General features: G+C 43.6%; 1 protein-coding gene across 3 annotated transcripts in view; it reads left to right on the top strand.

Annotated features, from left to right (window-relative positions):
- Positions 1-21,999, top strand: part of fras1 (Fraser extracellular matrix complex subunit 1) — a 329,177-nt gene that overhangs the window by 153,534 nt on the left and 153,644 nt on the right. For all 3 annotated transcript variants that reach the window (XM_061730659.1, XM_061730660.1, XM_061730661.1), the window contains 4 exons: positions 6,169-6,312; positions 11,272-11,412; positions 11,653-11,793; positions 11,892-12,059. In XM_061730659.1, the coding sequence (XP_061586643.1) occupies positions 6,169-6,312; positions 11,272-11,412; positions 11,653-11,793; positions 11,892-12,059 (594 nt within the window). The remainder of the gene's footprint in view (positions 1-6,168; positions 6,313-11,271; positions 11,413-11,652; positions 11,794-11,891; positions 12,060-21,999) is intronic.

Here is a 21,999-nt window from a genome sequence, read left to right on the forward strand (position 1 = left end):
TTCATGTGTTTTTATAGATAGTCTTTGTGACACTTGTTTGATCTGAAATTCATGTACTATTTTCACGTTTTGAAACGTTTGTCAGTAAAAACATAATTTACTGTGAATAATGCATTTGTTCATTGAATACTAGCCTATAAAAATTCTAACAAACATTTCTAATAAACACAATTGGTACAATCTCAACCAATGAAGTAGGCAGTAGGCACACAAATATACAAGTACGTAAAGTTAGGGGCTTGGGAAAAAAATATCAGTTTTAAAAAAGTCTGGGAAAAGTCTGGAATTTTAATTTGGAAAAAGAGCAAGCACCCTGAACTGGTTGTATTGTTGTTATGATTGTATGTCTGTGGTCGTTTTGGACGCCAGCTTCTGACAAGCAGCCATCACAATCCCACGCAGACATTCTTTTATTACTGATTTTATTCTCGTAATAGCTTGACATTTCATACCATGTATTTATCCGTTTATCTGCCCAAAGCTGCTTTTGCTGTGCTTAGTTTAATTGCTGAATCGCTCATCTCGTTTCTTTTCACTGAGGGTTTAGAAGGGGGACGTGAACCAAGGGAACATGGTAATTATGTCCCCGCCCGCTCCAGAGGGATTACCCAGTGCACTGTGTGACTGCATCCATCTCAACCTGCGCCGGTTTATGCAGAGCAAAAGTTTTTGGGTTTTTTTTGGCAACTGACCTGCTAGGGTTGCATTTGCTGACAACTTTACACTTCAGGCTGCACAGAAAATTAAATAGCTTTCCTGAGAGGGGCGAGGTAAAGGACGCGTAATCCCCTTGTAGGTTGCCACTGCTGTGAGTGCAAAGACCGACCTATTCATATGAAAGTATCCCAAGTGGTTCTTTCACTTCATCTGGGAGAATAGTTGAACAGTAAACCCTTTGCTAAATGAGACATTAAAGGGTTTTCTTTCTTAACTGAATGCACAGATTCATTACTTTTCAGGCGGGCAGCTCATCTAATTTTAGGCCGCTTATCCTGTCCCCTCCCTGGACTTTCAGTGCGTTTGAGCCAACCGGAGAGACGTGGACATGTTAATATTTAACTGAAGTGTTCAAAAGTGAGAAAAGGGCTCGGGGGAAACGGACCAGAGTGTACAAACACACACAAACTCATTCTGAAGCTTGAGGGTGACCAGGAGGCGACAAGGAGCCCACGACGGAGCGCATCGCAAAGAGAAAATCCAGCAATGTTAACTTTCATGCAGGAAGTTTTCAGTTCTGTTCACTCTAAGTAATTTCAGGACAAATACAGAGAAAGCAAACAAGTCCGGTTACATTCTGTCAGATCCAGTCTCCCTGAATCCAGTGATAAACGACCAATAATGAAACACTTCCCCCTGTAAATGTCAAGGCTCTGTGGTTTTTGGCCCAAAGTCCTGATCTGATGATGTATTGCAACTTCAAGGACCTCACTTTTTTAATTCATGTGTAATAACTGTCACACTATACACGGTGTACCGCGCACATCGCAGACATCCATTTGCCAGAACTTTGAATAAATTGTTTGATCGATTATCCCAACTTTCAAACAGGAGGCTGAGACTCTGCTGTGATAGGAAATCAATCCCAGAGCTGCGTCCGCCTCTAATTTTGATCAAAGTACATTTATCATTTGAACAAAGTTTGAATAGGCCTTTGTGAAAACTTTAGTCACCTTAAAGTCACCTGAGTTGCTGCTGAAAGTTGCTGGAGGTAGTGACGCCTCTGTTGTGACATAGAAGTTTCAGAGTCACGATAAAAACAGGAAGTTGGCTCGATTAATGAATAAATGAACATTCTGCCTGGAAGAAAACACCTGTCTACTCCTGCGTGCTGAATATAAAAATTAAATTTAGGAATTCATTGACATTCACATCTCCATCTCACATCACACTGACATGAGATGAAACCCGGTGGTCGGTAACCTTTCAAAAGTGCCCGTCGGTGACATGAAGCATCAAAGACTTGTTGTACCTGGACTCAAATATGCCAAATCCCAACTGTGCTCCTCTACATCACCTGCTGTCAGTGATTCAAACCCCATACCGATAAAAGATAAGAAAGAAAGATCCACAGTACAGATGGGGGAAAACATAATTTCACCAGTTTGAATATGAAAAGGAAAGAAAATGATTGTAGACAGAGAATGTATAATGTGTGTAAAAAAAAAAGAAATGATAAAAAACTACTGCATCCGCTAGAACAGGTATCCATTATGCAAACTTCTCATATTAAAATACACTTTTCTTTACTGTCATACAGGGAAAGGCTTCTAAATAAAAGAGAAAAAAGGTCTGTGTAAGGGAGAAAAATAAAGTGGACACAAGCCCGCCTCTTTCAACATGCATCAATTTCATGAAATTGAATCTGGATTGAAATACAGGTTCTGACGTCTTGATCTACAGTAATGTCCAAAAATTATTACTTTTCCTTTTTAATCTGTTGTTTTTTGTGAAAGAACTCAAAAAAAAAAATCTGGGTCTTTTTACCTGCCAAAAATTGATTGAAGGCCAATTACAGTTAATGAAAGGTTGTTTCTGCCTAAATATGACTTGATCTCATTCTTGAGCTTCATAATCTGAAATCTGACGGTTTAGCGCTCTCGCTCAACGGGCTGCTGTGCGCGCTCCCGCGGCCACAAATCAGAAGAAATCAGATTCTGGCAGGCAATCACTTTTTGGCACAACACCGGTTTTTGCTTCAAAATTAATTTTAATGTATTTCTGTCCAGACACAGTTATGGGATGTTTAGGATCTGGCTTTAATCTCCAGTAGTCCTCCCATACGGTCGTCATGGTGACAGAGATGTCCGACCTGCAGCTCCAGCTGAAAGATCATGTTGGTCTGAACCGGAGCAGCTGGTCCAGTTCAGGGCAGAGATCCAGAAGATCCTCTGGTACCTAAACCTGCTGATGGTCCAGTCTTAGTCCTGGACCAGCAGATCGGTGTGATGCCTGAGGACTCGCTCCTGATCCTGCCATCAGCAGGTTCCTCTAACGGAGCCAAAGCTCCATCAGGATTTGCAGGTTCCATCGTTGAGCTCCTTTAGTTATTTGTTCAGATCATGTGGTTGATTGTGAGATTGTTGCAGGTCCACTCTTGTGTAACTTATCTGGTGATGTCGGGACTGTCATGTCCTTCACGTGGTCGTGAACTTATTGTTGACGTTACGTTTCCTCATATTCTGCACTTCACTGCATCACCAGTGAGTGTCGCCAACGGACAGAACCTCAGAAAAGTGCGTACAAAAGCCTTAATGTGTGAGAGACGGACCGCAGCTTTCTACGTTCACGTCATTCTTTGTACATCCGACCGTGAGCGTTGAAAGTGGCGTACGCACGTTTTTTGTGCGCCGCACTCTTAGTACATAAGGCCCCTGGTTTTCAGACCGAGACTCAGTCGATTTTTACTGAATTACACAGCAGAAAGTCAGTGACGCTGCAGCTGAGTACGCAGGAGGATACATGCATATTTATAACGATTAAAATCAATGGCTTTAAATATTCATCAGAATAAAAAAGATTTGGGAAAGATATTTGCAAAAAGAACAGTGTGTTTTAAATTCAGGAGAGAGAAAGGAGAGAGAAAAAGAGAGAAAGGATGAAGAGAGAGTGAGAGACTGTCAGTGAAGAACAGGAGGGATCATTTCCTCTCGTCTCCATGAATTTGTCTCACCAATGCCCCAAACTTAAATTTTTCATTAGTTGACCTTTTTTTAACCTTATTTTACAAACCATTTTCAAGAAATGATTAACGAAGCTGGTCATTTGATCATATTTATTATATTCTTTGATTTTGGACTAACTCACCATGAGGATTTAAGGAGCTAAAACACATTAAAACACTTTTCTTTTTTGAAGACTTATAAGTGGAAGCTAATTTGTACAGCGGGGGGGGATTATAATTAGAAGGTCTGCAAGAAAGTGGACAAGTTAACACAAAAATCTGTTTGTTAGCAGCTCAGTGGAAGAGAGAAACAGTAACCGTCTAGGTCCATTTAACAAACCCTGGCCACCATTCAGAATCATCACTTTTTACTCTAAATGCCAATTTAGGGTACGAATAGGGAACCAATTTAAAATGTTTGAGGGTACATACAAAACCAAAAGCATATGTTTTATTACATGTCCAGATTTTCCTCTTTACTGCTTTATTAGTGGACAGAGACAGTAGAAACAGAGCCAGGCAAGACTGTTGTCCAACTGGGAGCTCTGGAGCGCCACGTTAACCTGCGGGTGTTGTATTTCTTACATCGTGCAAAGTAAATTTATCACCATTCTGATGCTTCTGCTGGGGTCCCCTTGTGTCATTAGCTTTCCTCCGTCCTGAGGATTCCTCTCTGACACACATAAAAGTGAGTTAGAGCTGTTAACCTGATGTTGCAGCAGGGACAGAGCAGCTGTCAGGCCAGCTGGAGACGTTAGACACACACGAAAGAGCTGGAGAATAACATGCAAACAGTTTTTAGGTGAATTTTGAAATATAGTATACATTTTTTTGAAAACAGAGATGAGTTTTGAGGGGATTAATACCTGATGGAGGAAGATGCAGAAGATGAGAGAAAGTGCTAAAAGTTGATCCAATCCAAAAGAAGAAGAAATAGGACTGGAGCTTAATAATATATGAGGCATCACATGTGTGTATTTACAGTACCTTATGATAAATGAGATACTCTCAGGCTCTGGCTAATTAGGATTAGTGAAAAATGCCCATTAATCAGCCAGATCAATCTTAATTGGTCGACTTCTACACTTCCTAGATTTTAGGATCACTCTTAAACCCAAATCTTTATTCTTTGTAATTGATGCATATTAAAACATTAGATGGACCCAGAACAGCTTATAGGCAAGAGGTAAATAACTTTAACTAAATAACACACACACACACACACACACACACACACACACACACATGCTGAGGCATCTGCCTCAATTTGTGGGCTGCTGGGAAATCTCGTGTAATCACAGCAGTCGTTGCTAAAATTGATTTTTGCAGCTATTATTTGTGCAGACACAAATACACTTTCAGTAAAATGAATATGTAGTTTAGCCGAAACAAAAAAAGATGCATAATTGACACGGGAGGCTCTCTTAGTGGGTGTTTGTGTGTTTGTGTGTGTTCGTTACTCTCTCACTCACATAGGGAATTAAATCCTCAGACAAACTCCCACATAGCTCATGCTCTCCACCTCCCACCATCAGCATAGTTAGTGCTTCGGTTGCCACAGTAAAGTGCCAACGAGAGCTATGCAGACCAGCACATGCACGCTCACGCGCACACACACTTAAGTGGTGCCTTATCCTCTTGGAGCACTCTGTAAAATCCCGGATATCTCTTCTTCTTCTCCAAACACATGCGTCTGTGCTCGATGATTATGAATCGTCTGTCAAGGTGAGTTTGAGCCTGCGTAACCAGGCAACATGTCCAGATGTACTCCCTCCTCCTCCTCACCTTGAACCTTGAACAGGACGAAGCGGCTACAGAAAACAAGGATGTGATCTGGGTGTTTGCCTTATTTGAAGCAGACCTCCTGCAACACCTTTAGTTCTCCTCCACCGTCCAGTCCGGGGCTCGTAATGACCTTTATTGTGCTGATCCATCACAAAAACTGTAATGTCTGATTTCATTATTTCCAGGAATGAGGTGCTTTAGGGCCTGTTTTCTTCTCAGGTCACACGGCTGTAAAGTTGCTTTCGTCAACGAAAATTATGACTAAATATCGTCGTTAACGAACCTTTATCACCCGAGGAAAACAAGACGAGACACAACGAAAATGCTGGTCATGTGACGATAACGATAATTAAATATATAATGCAATATAGTAGATTAATAAAAACGAGACTAAAATGTAGATCACAAAATAAATTGTAATTGTAAAATGGGTTTGGCTTAATACAATTTTGACTAAAACTAGACTAAAATGGTCCTGGACAATTCTGACTAATATAAGACTAAAATGCTCAGACTTTCAGTCGATTGAAACTTGACACGACTAAAAGGAGTATGAACGTGACTAAAACTAATAAAAACTAAAATGATAGCTTGACCCAAAGACTAGACTAAAACTGAAATTCAAACGGGCTGACAAAAACAACACTACATGGCTGTAACACCTGGAATGTAATAACAATGGAAAGGTTTATTCTGTGTGTCCTCTCCTCTCCATCACCCAGGCTGTCACGAGTCCTGCTCGGGGTGCCGTGGCCCGAGCCAGCAGGAATGCACGTCGTGTTCAGACCCGGCTGCCTTGTTCAAAGACGGGTCGTGTGTCCCCCACTGCGGCCCCGGCTACTACAGTCGAGAAGGCTTCTGCTACGGTAAATACTGTTTCTGCTTCTGCTGCTGAATATATGACCCGCCGTGTGGATTGGTCTGGTTCTTCTGGATGAAACTAGAACCAGCGTGTGCAGATGAAGCTGCTCCCTGGAAAGGGGATGTAATTCATCAGGGAAATGAAGCATGCAACGTAGGCGGAGCGACAAGCAGACGAGTATCAACACAAGACATCCACGATGGCAATGAACACCGGTGATGTTGGTTTTGCAGTTCTGCAGCCATCTTGCTCTCTTATAGGTGACTGCCTTTCCCTGTTGAGGTTCAGTAGGTTCTGATTTAGAAAATCAAGAAACCTGAAATAATTGAAAATAAAAATACTGTTTAAATAAGACACCAGTCAGTAAGTTAGTCTGAAACTCCGACTTTGTTATGATGAGATATGTAATGACGCCCAGCTTCAGTGAACTTCATCATCTGATACTGCCCCAGTTATTTATGTCCCGTTTTCCCAGAATCCTCTGGCACATCTCTATATCAAACGTGCTACAGTAATAAGAATGAGATATGGGATGCTTGTTTTTTGTTTTTTCCGATAAACGTGCCTCACATCCTGCACCCGAGCCAGAGCTGCGTTCTGTCTTAAACATATTCAGGTACATTCTCGGCTTCCACGGCTGCAGTTAATGGACTGATCCCTCATGATATCAATCTGCTCTTTAAATGTCAGTTTTGAACAGAAAATATATTTAGAAATGTTTATATTTCAAAAATGTGACACGTATGTGATTGATTTTTATTCCTTTCTCTAAATCAGAAGCTAAAAGTGTATGAAGTCAAGGTTTTTCAAAGAGTCAGAAACTCCCACGCTCCATGTCCAACATGTGTTTGGTGTGCAGCCCCTCTCGGGGGGGCAAAGGTGGGATTTAGTTTGGCAACCTTACGGTCAAACGGGTGACAGATATCAGAGCGAGAGATTGTTTCTGGTGAACTTGAGGTGAACTTTTTTTCTTTTTTCATCCCCGTGGAGCTTCCCGTCAGCATCCAGTCTGCTCGCTGCCAAAATGATATGTCAGCAGTAAACAAACAATTAAAAATAAAGACGAGAACAATAAGCAGTTCCCCCGTGCTCTAATGAGGTTCCAGAAAGTCTTCCATAAAGAGATCCTGTATGAATATGAATGGTTTCTATTTTTGAGCGGGAAGATGAGCAGAAATGAAGCTCCCTCTGGGTGAATTTAGGAGTACATAGTTAAGCTCTTTTTTGCAGCTAAAAACACCTGCAGGGGTTTAAGAGGGCTTTTCTTTTCCTGTTGCTCATATGAAAGTCTCCAGGTGAGGTGAGGAGCCCTCTTCCAGAAAGTGTCAAAACCAGAGGAACTTTGAATCAAAAGGTCAGACTCATTTGAACTTGATGTTTTTTGCTTTGAGGTCTGGTCTGAAATGTCGACACCCTGAGCGACCTGAAGGGCATTTAACCTCTCGCTCTGCCTCCGCTGGGTTTCTAAAGTTAGATGTGATAGGGTTCCTTTATATTAAACTTCATCAAAAGCCTCTAATGGCTCACTGGAGCATGTCACCGCACACAAATACACTCAAAAAGGCATCTGATAGTAGAAATCTTTTGCCAAAATCTTGTTAATAAGTGCACCTAATTGTTTTTCTTTCTCAAGCCCTCCTAAATGGAGAAGGGTGTGCCAGGAATGTTATCTGACGAAACAGAAAAACCCAAATAAGATGCCTATCTCTGATATAAATGTCACTCATATCCCGAATCACAGCCATCTCAAAGAGTCACTACGATGCAGAACTCATGCTGGTTCCTAAAGGTCAAGCTGAAGACGGCAACATCTTGAGCCTGCGTGCATTCAGACAGCAAGTTGGCATTTCCTACTAGACAGGTAGCGCGATGCTGCTCTGTAAAGTTGCTTTCGTCAACGACTAAATATCGTCGTCAACGAACCTTTATCACCCGGGGAAAACGAGACGAGACGAAAATGCTGGTCATGTGACGATAACAATGATTAAATATATAATGCAGTATCGTAGATGAATAAAAACAAGACTAAAATGTAGATTACAAAATAAAAACTCTGCTAAAATGTGTCTTTCGTTGACCAAAACGAGACGAGATGAAATGTTCTAACAAAGATCCTTAATATCCATGTTTTAAGTAGTTTCCTCTGGTCCCAGTTGCGGCCCGCGGGGAATCAGATCCAGAAGATGCAGCTGCATGTTAGAGGCTGATGCCATTAACGCAGAGCTCAAGGTTCACGTCAATTAAAAACAAAGTTAAATAGAGGAAGGGTCCGATGGCCGGCCACGCAGGGATCTTCTCTGCTTCTCAGCGGAGATACAAGGACCAGCTCAAGACAACACTCAAGAAGTGTGGAATACAGCACACACAGCTGGAAAGGTCTGCCTTGGATCGTCCTCTCTGGAGGCAACTCTGCCATTCTGGGCTTCAACGTTTTGAAGAGGAGAGGAGTGCAGCGAGAGAAAGGAAACGCCAGAAGAGGAAGATAGTCCCAGCACAACAAACACTAACCTCACATGCCCCCACTGCAATAGAACATGTGGCTCTCGCATCAGACTTTTCAGTCACCTCAGAACCCACCAACAGAAGAAGTAAAAGTCATGTGACTGAGTGGCTATGTGTGTGTGTGTGTGTGTGTGTGTGTGTGTGTGTGTGTGTGTGTGTGTGTGTGTGTGTGTGTGTGTGTGTGTGTGTGTGTGTGTGTGTGTGTGTGTGTGTGTGTGTGTGTGTAATAAACCAAACAAAGCTCCACCTGAAGTGTATCTATAGTGGGGGAGGGGGGGGGAGCAACCCCGCCACCCGCGAGACCAGAGGCCGACACGGAAGAACCCGGAACCCAGGCCACCAGCAACCCCACAGAGGGGAGAAGTAGGAGGGAGGCAACCCACCGCCTGCGAGGCCCCCCCCCCGGCGGCGGCCGAGGGGGCCCGCGTGCGGGGCCCCCACGGCGCGGGAAGAAGCAGCCAGGGATCCCGCGGCGGCGGACCGCGACCCAGGCAATCCCCGGCCACCCGGTCCGGGCCGGACACGTGGCCAGGAGGCCCTAATAATAATAATAATAACCATCTTTGTATAATATAATATTGATAAATTATTAAGTTTTGTTGTCCTGCCAATGGAGGCTCAAATCCTCCATGGCAGGACCCTTCCACACCGCATTCTCACCGACACAGACACACAATCACGCACCGTTTCCCCCTCCCCGGGGGGGTCCAGCACCGCCAGAAGGCACCCCAGGCTGCACGGCGAGCCCCGCCAGGCCCGGGTATCCCGACCCACCTATCCCAGGCCGGCGAGGGAACGTGGGTGATGTGGGACCCCCTCCCGCCCCTGGTGTTGAGTGCATGTGATTAATGCCATAAAAACAGGGAGGGGGGAGGGCCAAGTATCAATTTGACACCGACCCCCCCCCCCCTCCCGAACTACGTGTCCTTGTCAAATGTATTTATTAAGTGTTGAATGTGCAGTGTCTACTTTGCTGTTAAAACCGTGAGGCGGGGAGTGCCGGGCCACGCGGGACAATGCCCCCCACGACCCGGACCCCCCGCCCCTTAGCCTATGTGCGTATGAATTGTGTAGGGGGGAAGGAGGGGGAGCGGAGGCCGAAGCCAGGAAGCAGGACCAGCAAAGCCGGCCCTGGTAAGACACCCGCGTTCCCCCACCGGCCATCCAGTAGACGGGGGCTGGCCCTCCGAGCCGGACCAGGGCCCCACCGTACCTCCACGGGCGCCCCCGGCACCGCCGGAGCCCCCAGACGGAGGGGGAAACGGTCCAACATCCCCCCATTCATACTGACAACATAAGACATAGACACCTGGGAATGGTGCCACCCTGCCGCCGCGCCCGCCCGTGCACCCCCGGTCAGGGGAGGCCCGATCCCCGGAACCGGCCCCACCCCCCCCCCCCCGGGGCCACCCCGGCGGACACCCCAAGGGTCACGGAGTCCCCACATCCGCAGGGGCACTCGGCCCCCGCCCAGCGACGGAGGACCAAGGCAGCAATGCCCCCCCAGCGCAGACAGCCACCCCCCACCCAGGCAGGGCCGGGCCCTCTGAGCGGGACCCCCACAACCACGGCCCAGCCCCTCCCAAGCCAGCGCCCCCCGCCCGAGCCCCCCCCAGCCACCTCCCCCACTGCCATGAGGCAACCCCCCCCATAGGCCCCCAAGGCCCCCACCGGCCAGGGACAGGGCCCCACGGCCCCACCCACCGCCACCCCAAATCCCGATATTCTGGACGCATCCGCCTCCCGCTCCGTCTCCTGCACCCAGCCAGCGAGGCTGACCTGACAGATGATGGGCCAACGAGTTACCTTGTAATACTATTTTATAACATCTCGCCTGAGGGTGAGTTGAGGGGGTAATGACACGCCTTGCATTTACATTTCCCTCACTCTTCTGCCTCGGGGTCGTTCACACAAAAAAACAAGGCAGAAAGTCATCTCGAAGTGCTGCACGTAGGAGACTATTGGATCTGAAAAGGAGGAGTGCACGTGTAAAGATGAATTTGAGCCATTTCCACCCATGGAACAAACAAAGCAAGCCTTTACTTCCCGGTGAACTGAGTTTCCTCCTGATCAAAGCCGGGGAAATGGCTTTCACGGTCACGAGGGAGGCCAGTGTAGTTGGTGAAAATGTATTTTAAACCAGTGAACAAGACTCTGAAGGCGGGGGACCTGTCCTTCAACCTGTGGAAAAAAGCTGGTTGAGCACCTCCACCTCCAGACTTGTAAAGTGTATCTTTTGTTCATTTCAGAAGAGGTCACAGTAACTTCAAACTTGTGCTCTGAATTCCTGTTGTTTTCTTTGTATTCGATGTGTAATTTGAGCAGCTAATCTCTTCCAGCGAAAGAAAATCTGAATTTAAACTTTTGAAAGTCCAGTTTCACCGACTGCATGTGAAACTCCAAATGTTGATTTTGAACTGCATTTATCCTCCATTAACATCCACACGCTGTGGTTCAACAGCTTGTGATGCGTCCTGTGCCTCCTGTTTCCCTGACAACTCCAAGTGTATGAGCTGCCCTCCGGGGACCGCCCTGCATCATGGGAAATGTATTTCCCAGTGTCCAAGTCAGCATTACCTGGACAACCACGGCAGATGCAGAGGTAAGTCTGTGTACTTTGTGACATTGTCGTAAACTACAAATTAGTTTATTCGTACAGTGTTGATTCACAAAAGCAAAACAAAACAGTCGTAAGGCACATGAACAGATTTAATGCAATCAATTGAACACAAAACGTTTGTGTCTAACCTAGCTCCTGACTATTTCCTTGTTGCGTATTGCCGTTCAGCAGTTTTATTTATTTATTTATTTGACCATATATTTTCTTTCTGTCTGGGCCCAGCCTGCCACAGCTCCTGTGCCTCATGCTGGGGTCCGTCAGTGTCCCAGTGTACCTTGTGTCTCGTCGGGCTCTTCCTCCACCAGGGCCAGTGTGTGGACGACTGTGGAGAGGGGCTGTACTCTCAGGACGGCACCTGCCACAGTGAGACACACGTCTGAATTCATTCCTCCTCCTTCACCGGTGCCGCTTTCTGTCTTTTGATTTTCTTTCTTTCTTTTTTCCTCCGTGTTTCCGCCAAGATTGCCATCCCTCCTGCCGTTCCTGCGTGGGACCGCTGGCATCAGACTGCCTCCGCTGCCTGAAACCGGAGGAAGTGGTCGCGCCACAGTCCGCCCGCCTTCAGCACGGCATCTGCACATCCACGTGTTCTGCGCACAGCTTTCTGGACGACACCAACACGTGCAGAGGTTCGTGCGTGAAGACCTAATCCCAACCCTTGCTTTTCCATCCCGCCATGTAGAACAGCACATCCCGATGCTTCTGGAAATTAAGGGGTGGTTATTAGGGGTGTAACGATACACTAATCTCACGATACGGTACGATACACGATATTGAGGTCACGATAACGATACGATATTATAGCAGTATTTTTTTAACAACCTTGCATGAGGAACATATGACTGGAAAAAATGGTCTTTTATTTGAAAGACACAAAATACAAAACAATACTGTACGTTTGTCCTATTGTTACAGTTTGTAATGCTTTATAACTGTTTAAGTTTTAAAGAGAAAGCCAGGTCAACCATTTTCCACAAACTGAACTAAAAGTAAATGTCAGGTTTGCATTATGCATCTTCAGTTTCATACAAGTAAAAATATTTAGACACAAACTGAATAGTTTCTCTCATGTATGATTGATTGACTTTTTTCTTTCTAATTTAACAACTAAAATTAAATAAATGAATAAAAGTAAATAAATAAATTTTTACATCATAAAAAAGATTGATTCATGCTCACCTTATAAGTGTAAGAGGAGATTTATTTTTGTTAAGAAGTTTATTTTGGTAATTCAGGGTTCATTATTTTATAAATATATTCTTTATATTCTGATGTAAATCAGGGACTATAATGACACTAGTCAGTTTATCGGTTTAGCGGTCGTGGCCAGCCAGACAGGTTTTTGGGTTCATTTCCTAAAACCTGGGAGAACCAGCACCTGGAAGCCCAAACAGCGTTCTTCTTCTTCTACCATCAATAGTGCTGCCGACTTCCAGGGTGATTAACAAGCCAATCATCAGTCACCTTGAATCCAAAACAGATTAGTCAGTAATGTCATTTGTTCAGGTTTAATGAAGGCAGGTGAGATAATATAATCCACAGTAAGATAAACAAATTCCTTCCTGTTCACTCAGACTGCTAATGCTGGTCCAGCCGTGCTCTCATTTCTGTGGTGCACTGAAATACACTTTCTTTTCGTGTCTGCAACCCACATACCCAGCTCTGCTGCTCCTACAACAGATGCATGTTTCTTACAAATGTGGCGCCGTTTAAAAGGGAAATAAACAGGCTTTCCAACGGTACAAGATTTATTGCAGAGAAGCATGGTTACAACAAAGAAATAAACTACTAAACACACCTTTCCTTACTTTTTGGTATATATTGTACGTAGTGGTCAACATTTTCTTCTAGTTTTGATACATTTTTGTTATAATTGGACTTTTTACATTTTTTTGTCACAGTTTTTAACAAAATAGTCGGCCAACAGACCAACCTGGAGCAAGTTTTGTCAAGATTATAACAGAAGTTTTATATAATATTGTAAGAAACTGGTCAAATGAGAACTAAAGCAAATTTAGGTTGGATACTGTATGTTTGGGAAGAGTTTGCCCTCATGCCCGTCTGATGTCAAATACAAAGCGTCTGTTTTGGGTTTTGTCTGTAAACTTCTGAAAGTGCTGAGCGGAGGTCACGCCCTCCATCACTGAGCGCTTTTCACTCCACTGAACACTGAAGGGCGACAATAAACGGATTTGTGATGCGGTCAGACGGCTCACAGCTCAGTTCAACGCACAGTTGACATCATAACTTTTACCACAGTCTCACTTTTCGGACCCCAGGAAGAATAGCTGCAGTTTTGCTGCAGCTAATGGGGATCCAAATAAAACTATAAAACTATAAACCTTTGCCCAACGTGAACCTCAATTATATTTTACTCAGTAATATTTAGTTTGTTTTGCATTTTGTGTCGACTCAGTTGAGTGGTTGTACATGCTCTTCTTCAACGTCCTCCCTCGTTTTTGTGTTGCTGCCGTCGAGTGTTTATGAGCTCTGCTTTGGGCTTTCAGCCCTCGAAATACTACAAAGACACTTTTGCAACCAAGTAGTTTATACAACAGTTGCTTTTAGGGTGTGATGTTACTGTACCGTAAAACTCACCTCAGTGAACAACATATTTTCAGACTTCAGTGGCCTCAAAGTAACAAGGTTGTGTTATGTTGGATGTCTAGGGAATCTGGAGGTCTAGGGTTTATTAAATGTTTATTCAACTACTGACCGCGCTCGAGAGTTTTCATGCATGTATCTCATATAATAAAGTGTACAAATACTTTTTTAAGGCTTTGCACAGCGATTACCCACTCTCCCACTATCTGTGTACACTTTCATTTCCCTACAATCAGCATAAACCGCTCAGGATGACTTTGTCATTCCCGGTTTTCTGTGTAAGTTTAAGAGTTAACTCACAGCGCATCGCTGGTGCATCACAACGGACCACCAGCAGTCAATTCGCACGGCACTAAAACCACCTCTGGACCTGCACTAAATCTAAATCTGTGTTTAGTTCTGCCCATTCGTGCTGGATAAGCAAACTCTGTGTTTTACCGTAATTTACAGACGTTGTTATTATTAAAGAATCGTTATTCATTAAATAATAACCTTTTAATGTACAGTAATATCACTCTATGAATGATAATTCTCACAATTAGGCAACAAAGAGGCAGCAAAGGCGACGGGTAGATCACCAATCACAGACATGGTGCATTCGGACAGGATTAAAATCACAGACGTCCTTCGTGATTACTACAAATTACCGCAGATCATTTTAATCCGGTTCGAATGGGGCATAAGAGACCCGAGAAAATGATGATCAAAGAGGGAGAGAGAGTCAGAGGATGGCGACGTAAAAGTGGCAGGACCTCTTCCCATGTAGCTCGACCATTTGAGTAAAGAAATTTCCTGGCCAGAATGAGAGCTAGTCACACCCCCACCATGCTTATTTGTGAGATCAGTATTGTTTATTCTATGCAAAAGTCACAAAAATATTTATTACTAAATCTTCTGCTAAGACACATTACAAACAATGTTTAAAAGAGTCACTTCAAACTTTAAACCATTTTCAAGGATCTGTGTCAAACTTCAGCCCAACAATGTCTGACAGATTTTCAGGAAGTATGTTTCTTGCAGGTTAATCAGTAAATAAACTTTACGAGTCAATCAACTCCCTCAAATATCAACAGGAAGACTTTGACCATTTTATGGGTCGGCTTTTGTTTATTTTAATTGGCTCTTTTGTGGGGTTTTTGTTTTTTTTTGTCCACAAATTTAAATTGGATGCTGCAGGAAAAACTAGCACCGGGAGTAAAGAATTAAGTGACTTTCCTGCAGGAGCACACCTACATCTTGATGCTGAAAGTCTGTGTGTGTGTGTGTGTGTATGTTGTGGGTTGTTCCTCTTTGGGGAGAGAAGATGGTGTATGGAGACGACTGATTAGGTAATTTGTTCCTGTGAAATTGTGCGTGTAATGGACACATTTTTATCAGGGATTTATGTTTGAAGGGGTCTCTGAAGTGAGAACAATCATCACCTCCACACACACACACACACTGTAGCCACTATCTGCCCCCCAGAGTGCCTGGACCCTGCATGTGTTTGCATCCATGTGTCTTGTGTGGAAGCAGGGCAGCGATGAGCAGAAGAGGAGAGACGTTCTTCACTTTGTTCATCAAAAGTTCTCTGAAATCTTGTTTATTCTCAGTTTTCTTAGCGTATTCAGTCCTTGTGCACTCAGCATTTGGCAGGAATGACGGCATTTGTTCAGGCTTCTGCCTTCCTCGAATGAAGCCAAGTCACTGGGCAGCGCTGACGACTCGCTCAGCTCTCCTGAGCTCACTTTTCATTCATCTGCAGGAGCTGCTCCGAGCCTTTGAGTGAGATAAAGCACACCGTGAAGCTTTATCCCAGCTGCCTGCCTATGTCAAGGATCAATTTTAAATACCTCTACGATAAGAAGACGAGAACATTTATCAGTCAGAGAGGCTTTTGTTCATTTGGACTTCTGACTCCAGCTCTGAGGATGTCCTAACATTTCGCCGTACACTCCCCGTCTGTGGGGTTTCTGGGTAAACCCCCAGCATGTTTCCATGACGCTGTAGCGCCGAAGAACCATTGACTCGACAAATAACAGCTGACCACAAGGGAGGTGGTAATGCGCATCATTTTTAGCTGTTTCCAAATGGCCATCAGCATAAAAGGAGACGAAAGAGAAGAACGCAGCAAAAGGTTTACGATCCAAATGGTTCAAATGAGTTGTGTTTACGTGATTTATTATTTTAGTTATTTAGAGCTTCTGTCTTTCACAGTTAAAAATAACACGTTTATTCTAATCCAAATGTGGAGTTGGTTCAGTTTTGATGTTCAACACACATTCATTGGAATCAGCATCAAAATAATTCGTTTTTTTTCCAATTCGAAGTTAAATGATCAACACTGTGTGGCGGTAGGGGGTGTGGCCAATACCTCACAAACTGTACATGATGAATTTAAAGGAAACATTATTTGTCACAACACATCAAACAATCTGTTAATGGAAAAATATAAATATGAAGCTTTACTTTTACTGAGTTACACTATCATTTGTCAAAACAAGAACAAACTATATATGTATATATGTATATATATGTATGTATATATGTATATATGTATATATGTTTATATATATATATATATATATATATATATATATATATATAAAAATCCTACATATATAATATATATATATATGTATATATGTATATATGTTTATATATATATATATATATATATATATATATATATATATATATATATATATATATATATATATATATATATATATATATATATATATATATATATGTATGTATATATATATATATATATATATATATATATATATATATATATATATAAAAATCCTACATATATAATATATATATGTATAGATGTATATATGTTTATATATATATATAAACTGTATATTATATATGTAGGATTTTTGCATTTTTTCAGACCTGAGTAGATCATTCTTGCCTGTCGGCTCGGAGCAGCTCTCACAGTTATGTTTTTTAGCGAAACAGTGTTCATGAAAATAACAGGGTACTTCAATGAATGCTTGTATTGTTTGTTTTAAACTGATGGAGTTTTCAGAGCTCGGACACGTTGTAATTTGTTGCTTGACTGAAAAACACTGAGATTTTGCTCCGATTGACAGACATGATTTGATGCTTTGAAAACTATGCTTTTTTTCTTCCTTTGGACTAAGATAGTTGCATCTTTAAGGTCATGAGTCTGCATGACTCTGATTTCAGGGATCGTTTAAGCCCTGCTGAGCACGTTACCTTCACGTGCAGAGGAACTAAGCACCGAAGAAGAATGTGTTTACTTTACCAGGGGCTTTAAGGCTGTTAGCAGGATTGGATTGCCTTAGTCATCCTGGGAGAGACCATTAAAGATCCATGAGCAGCAGTGGTTTTCCAGCAGGTGTCCTCGACACATCCATTAGCGTATCCGATCACATGAGACGGGCATCGATGCAAAGTAGCGACTGAGGGGTTTTTCAGTAAAGAGTCACTTTACCTGGCCTGCAAAGCAAATACTCACAAAACAGGACACGTCCATCAAAGAGGAAAGCTGAACGCTGGTTGGAGCTTTAAATGTACAGGTTTAATCCTACTGTGTTGAGACATGTGAGCTTTGACCTATCTGGTGTATCTTGTTATCATCTGAGGATGTGAATTACAGCTGGCAGGATGGAGGCACTGTGGCCCACGGGCCTTTCCTGTTGGCAATCTCTACAAATACCATCAAATCTATGCAGATAATTCTGGTCTTGAGAGGATAAAAACCTTTCTGCTGTTGGGTTCATTCCTGGCAGGATTCCTGATCAAGGTTTTGATAAGCAGACCCTTTGGGTTGGTATACACACTTGTTCAGAGGTTGCCAGTGAAGTGCTGGAGGTATTATCTTTGGCCACATCGCACCAAATCATGAAAGTGTAATACCTAGGCGGTGGAAGTCGCAGTTCTTCCTCTGTATTTTTGTCATGGCCTGTAATTTGCCAGCCTGTAATAAGTTTGATAGTGATAATCGGTATCATTATACTAAGGTCTCGCAGAGCATCTCTTTTGGTGCTCGACTTGCGCAGGACGATGTTGAACTCAGGACAAGCTCCCAAGCTTGTTTTTCACCTACCTGCAGAATTGATCCATAAATGGGAAGTAATTGTAAGTGTGTATTCATGCAGGCGGATAAGTGCATTTCCTCGAGGATTCAGTTATATTCAGCCCTAATCTGCGGAGACAAGCACGCTTATTGGAAATGCTTCAACAGGATTTCAACACAGCTTTTTCTGGTAATTTTGAAAGATGTCCCACAGAGCTCTGGTCCACTCTCCGCCTGTCATCTAACTCTGTTCTTTGTAACCACGGTCTGCAAAATCCACTTAATCTGATTGGAAAACAATCCGTGCCATTTCAATTATATTTCATTGACGTCCCGCAATTGAACATCGTATTTCTGCTTCTTCCATTCACACTGGACAGAATGTGCTCCCAAAGTGTGCTAGTTTCAGTTTGGATGTGTGTTGTTATTTCAGAAAAACAGTTATCAGGCATACATTTATCCTAAATTGCTTAAATGCGAACTCAGCGCTGGAAAGCAGTTCAATAAAAGCTCTGCACAAGGTGATAGGCAGCCGTTAGTGGAGCGTCGGTGGGCTCAGGTGTAGTACGGGGGAAACGCAGGCTATTGTAGCGAGTTTGTGTGCATGTTGTGCTTTTGGTGTCGATAAAGATAACCATACCTCATCTGCAGCTATTCTCCTGAAGCAATGGAGGAAGTGTAAACATGACTCTCACAGGCTCCAGCGTTTACATGCACACATTTGCTCAAACATTGAGGTGCCGGGAGCTGGTGAGCCGTCACATTTCTGACAGCAGACTCCAGGCTGCAAACCCCCTTTTCTCTGCATTCAGCAGCCGTCCTGCCCAGACGGCGACGACAGGCTGGTACATGCTGTCATGTGCGAATGTTAGCAATCCTACGGTAATTTATTTTTTTGGTGTAACAGATAATGGACTGTTGTCGCTGAGACGCTTGTGTCCATTTTGCGAGGCTCCGCAAGATCGTAGTGTTGTGGTCATTTTATAAATTGCACAGAGTAAAGTAAAGATCCTTAACCAACTACAACATCGGTGAACTCGAGATTACCAAAGTTTATTTTAACTGGTGCGCAATCAAGAGTCGACATGCAGCACACAGGCTGGACAGTTGAGTCTGAGGCAACATGTTGTTTGACTTATTTTTTATGGGAATGGGTAGAACCTGACAGGTTATTGGAAGCTAGTAACATGAAAGACAGAAACCTGACAGGTCATTCGAGGGACACTGTGGCCCCCTGCACCTGACACATAGGCGCTAGTTCTCTTAGAGGAAGGCATACATTGCAAAAGAGATGTAGCCCTTTCATCTGCATCTACATCTTTTATACGCCCCTCTTCTCATTCCTTTCTCGTAGCTTTCTGGCCTTTTGTTGGCATTTGCATTTACACAGCTTAGATATCCTACTATCCTGCTCCCCCACAGTTGTTGACCTTTTGTTATAAAGCATATAATGTTGGAATTTTTCCATGACAGTAGGCTCCAGTAAGCACGTGCCTTTTATTTCAGTGTCAACCGTGTGTCTGACATAAGGGCTCATGTGGTGGTTATTGAGTGCCCGAGAAGCTGCAGGTGGAAAGGAAAAGCAGGTTGTTTTGTTTTCTTCCTCTCCTGACATAAATTTGAACCCAGAAATCTCCTGTAACCATCCAACCAAAGAAAAACTTGAAGTGTTCTGCTGTTTTTAATAAAGCTGAGTAAACACACTTCCAGTAATCGGGGTGCAGAAGTGATGACAGCAACTTCCTTTTGACAGCAGACATTAAACAGCACATTTCTCCTGATGTATTCGCACCTCCGAGCGGTCATCATTCGTCAGAAACTGCACCTCGGTGAAGGCGACAGACCTGCAGCCTCCATAACACGGCAGAGAAATCGATGTGAATGACACTACAGACACTTGAAAGAAATGAGATACAGCCCTCCACCTGTGCTTCTGCTGAACATCGGGCAGTTGTCTTGTCCGTGTGATGAAGGGCCCTGTACTGAACCACGAGGATCCGCATCCGCACCCCCAAACTAAATCAGAACCTCATCGACTGCGCCCACCTCAGATTACGACCCGATCAGCACAAAGCAGAGTAATGAATCCGATTCTCTGAGCGGCTGCACCACATTATGTGTGATAAGGATGCTACAGGAATCGATATGCACTCTCCACCTCACCCCAAATTAGATATCCAGGTCGTAACAGAAGAGCGAGCAGCCTCCCATCATTCTTTTTCTCTTCCTTCACTAAGGAAAGGCGATTGACAGCAGGTGTGTTGTCTGACCGCGTCTTTCCTCGACTCTTGACAGGGATAAGTGTCGTGCTGGCGATGGTGGCACGATAATGGAACTCAAACGCGTTGTCTTGGCAGACTGCAGAAGAAGGGGATTGTGGGTAAACTGAAAGCAAAAGGTGGGCGGAGTTTGGACGTCAGATGCTTCGATTTGACGATGCTGTGAGTTTAAAAAGACACTCGAAGGCTTCCAGAGGATAAACGCCTTTGTTCAAACACGCTCACACACTGTTGCTTCGACCCCCCTCCCATCCACCCGCCTGCAGTTGCCAGTTCCCATCATGCAGTGTGTACACATGCCTCAGATACAGCTGACAACCCTGTGAAGGAATCCAGAAAGGTGCAATTATAAACACACATAGCTGGCATGCAAGCGCACCTCAAGAGCGAGTCGGCCCGTGCACACGTATGCGCACGTATATACACGACACTGCGGCTTCTGGCCAGTCGGTGACGGGCTTTTCGTCTGTCCCCGCCTGCGTGGCTCTAACGCTGCTCAGCTGTTTGTGTCCGTGCTGCCGAGGCCGACACCAAAGACCTCACGCAAAGGGCCCGCTCCAGGGGGGGAGCCTGCATATTCCAGGTTAAAAAAGTCAGGGCCAGACCCTTTACGTGTAAAGATTAATTGGTTTCTGTTAAGAAATAGAAAAAGAAAATGTTCAAACCTTTGGGTTACTGGTTTACTTTTCAGGAAATGGATGAAAAACAACCACAAAAATGTTGAGTAGGAATGTTCCCAAGACTGGTACTGATGTCGAAGCCAAAATAGAACCTTAATAGAAAACATTACCTGTTCATATTACCTTTACACTACATTGATATGAGACTTACATAGACGCTGTTGTTTATGATGATGCTGATTTTGGCTTCTCGAACTTCTCAGGTCATCACTTCAATGATAAAGATGTTTTGGAGCTTAGAAGCTTACATTGCTATCGCTGCATATGGTGGCTTTAAAAGACATAACATATTGTGATTATTAATTGTTTATTAGAAAGAAAACATCAAAAACCTTTCATCCAACATTGAAGTTAACAAAAGCATGAAGAAATATCTGTTGGTGAGCTCCAACCAAAGTAATGGCAAGTAATGCAGCTCCCATCAGTGCAGTCCCTGGTCCTAAACCTGCAGGAGACTAAGCAAAAACCTCCAGCAGAATCAGACTCATGAGAGACAGACACCTGTCTCAACCAGCTGAGGGTCGGGGGGAGATCTCTTTAACTTTTCTGATTCATTCATGTATTTTCAACTTTGTAAAACGGAGGGGTGGACAGCTTGGTGGTTCTTACTGTTCCCTCACAGCTACAGACGTCCTGGTTCAAAGCCCGTCGGGACTCTTTCTCGGTGGAGTTTGCACGTTCTCCCCTTAGTCCAAGGATATTCATCTTAGGCACCTTAACTGGTGATTTGAGTAAATCCGAGGAGTGAGTGTGTTGTTTGCATGTGACTCTGCAAAGAATTGGGCCTTGAAGACAAGTGAGACCTGCTGCAGCAGAGGTACATGAAGAAGTGGGTCTGGAGAAGGGATGGAATAAAAACATCTGTTAGAAAAGTAGCTTTTGTCTTGTTTTTTTATTTTTTATTTTATTTTACGAACAGACAAACAAAGCAGTACAAAAACAAAACAACAAAATTCAATGTTTTTGCTCA

This window comes from Cololabis saira, chromosome 9, assembly GCF_033807715.1.
Source record: "Cololabis saira isolate AMF1-May2022 chromosome 9, fColSai1.1, whole genome shotgun sequence".
NCBI classification, from domain to species: domain Eukaryota; kingdom Metazoa; phylum Chordata; class Actinopteri; order Beloniformes; family Belonidae; genus Cololabis; species Cololabis saira.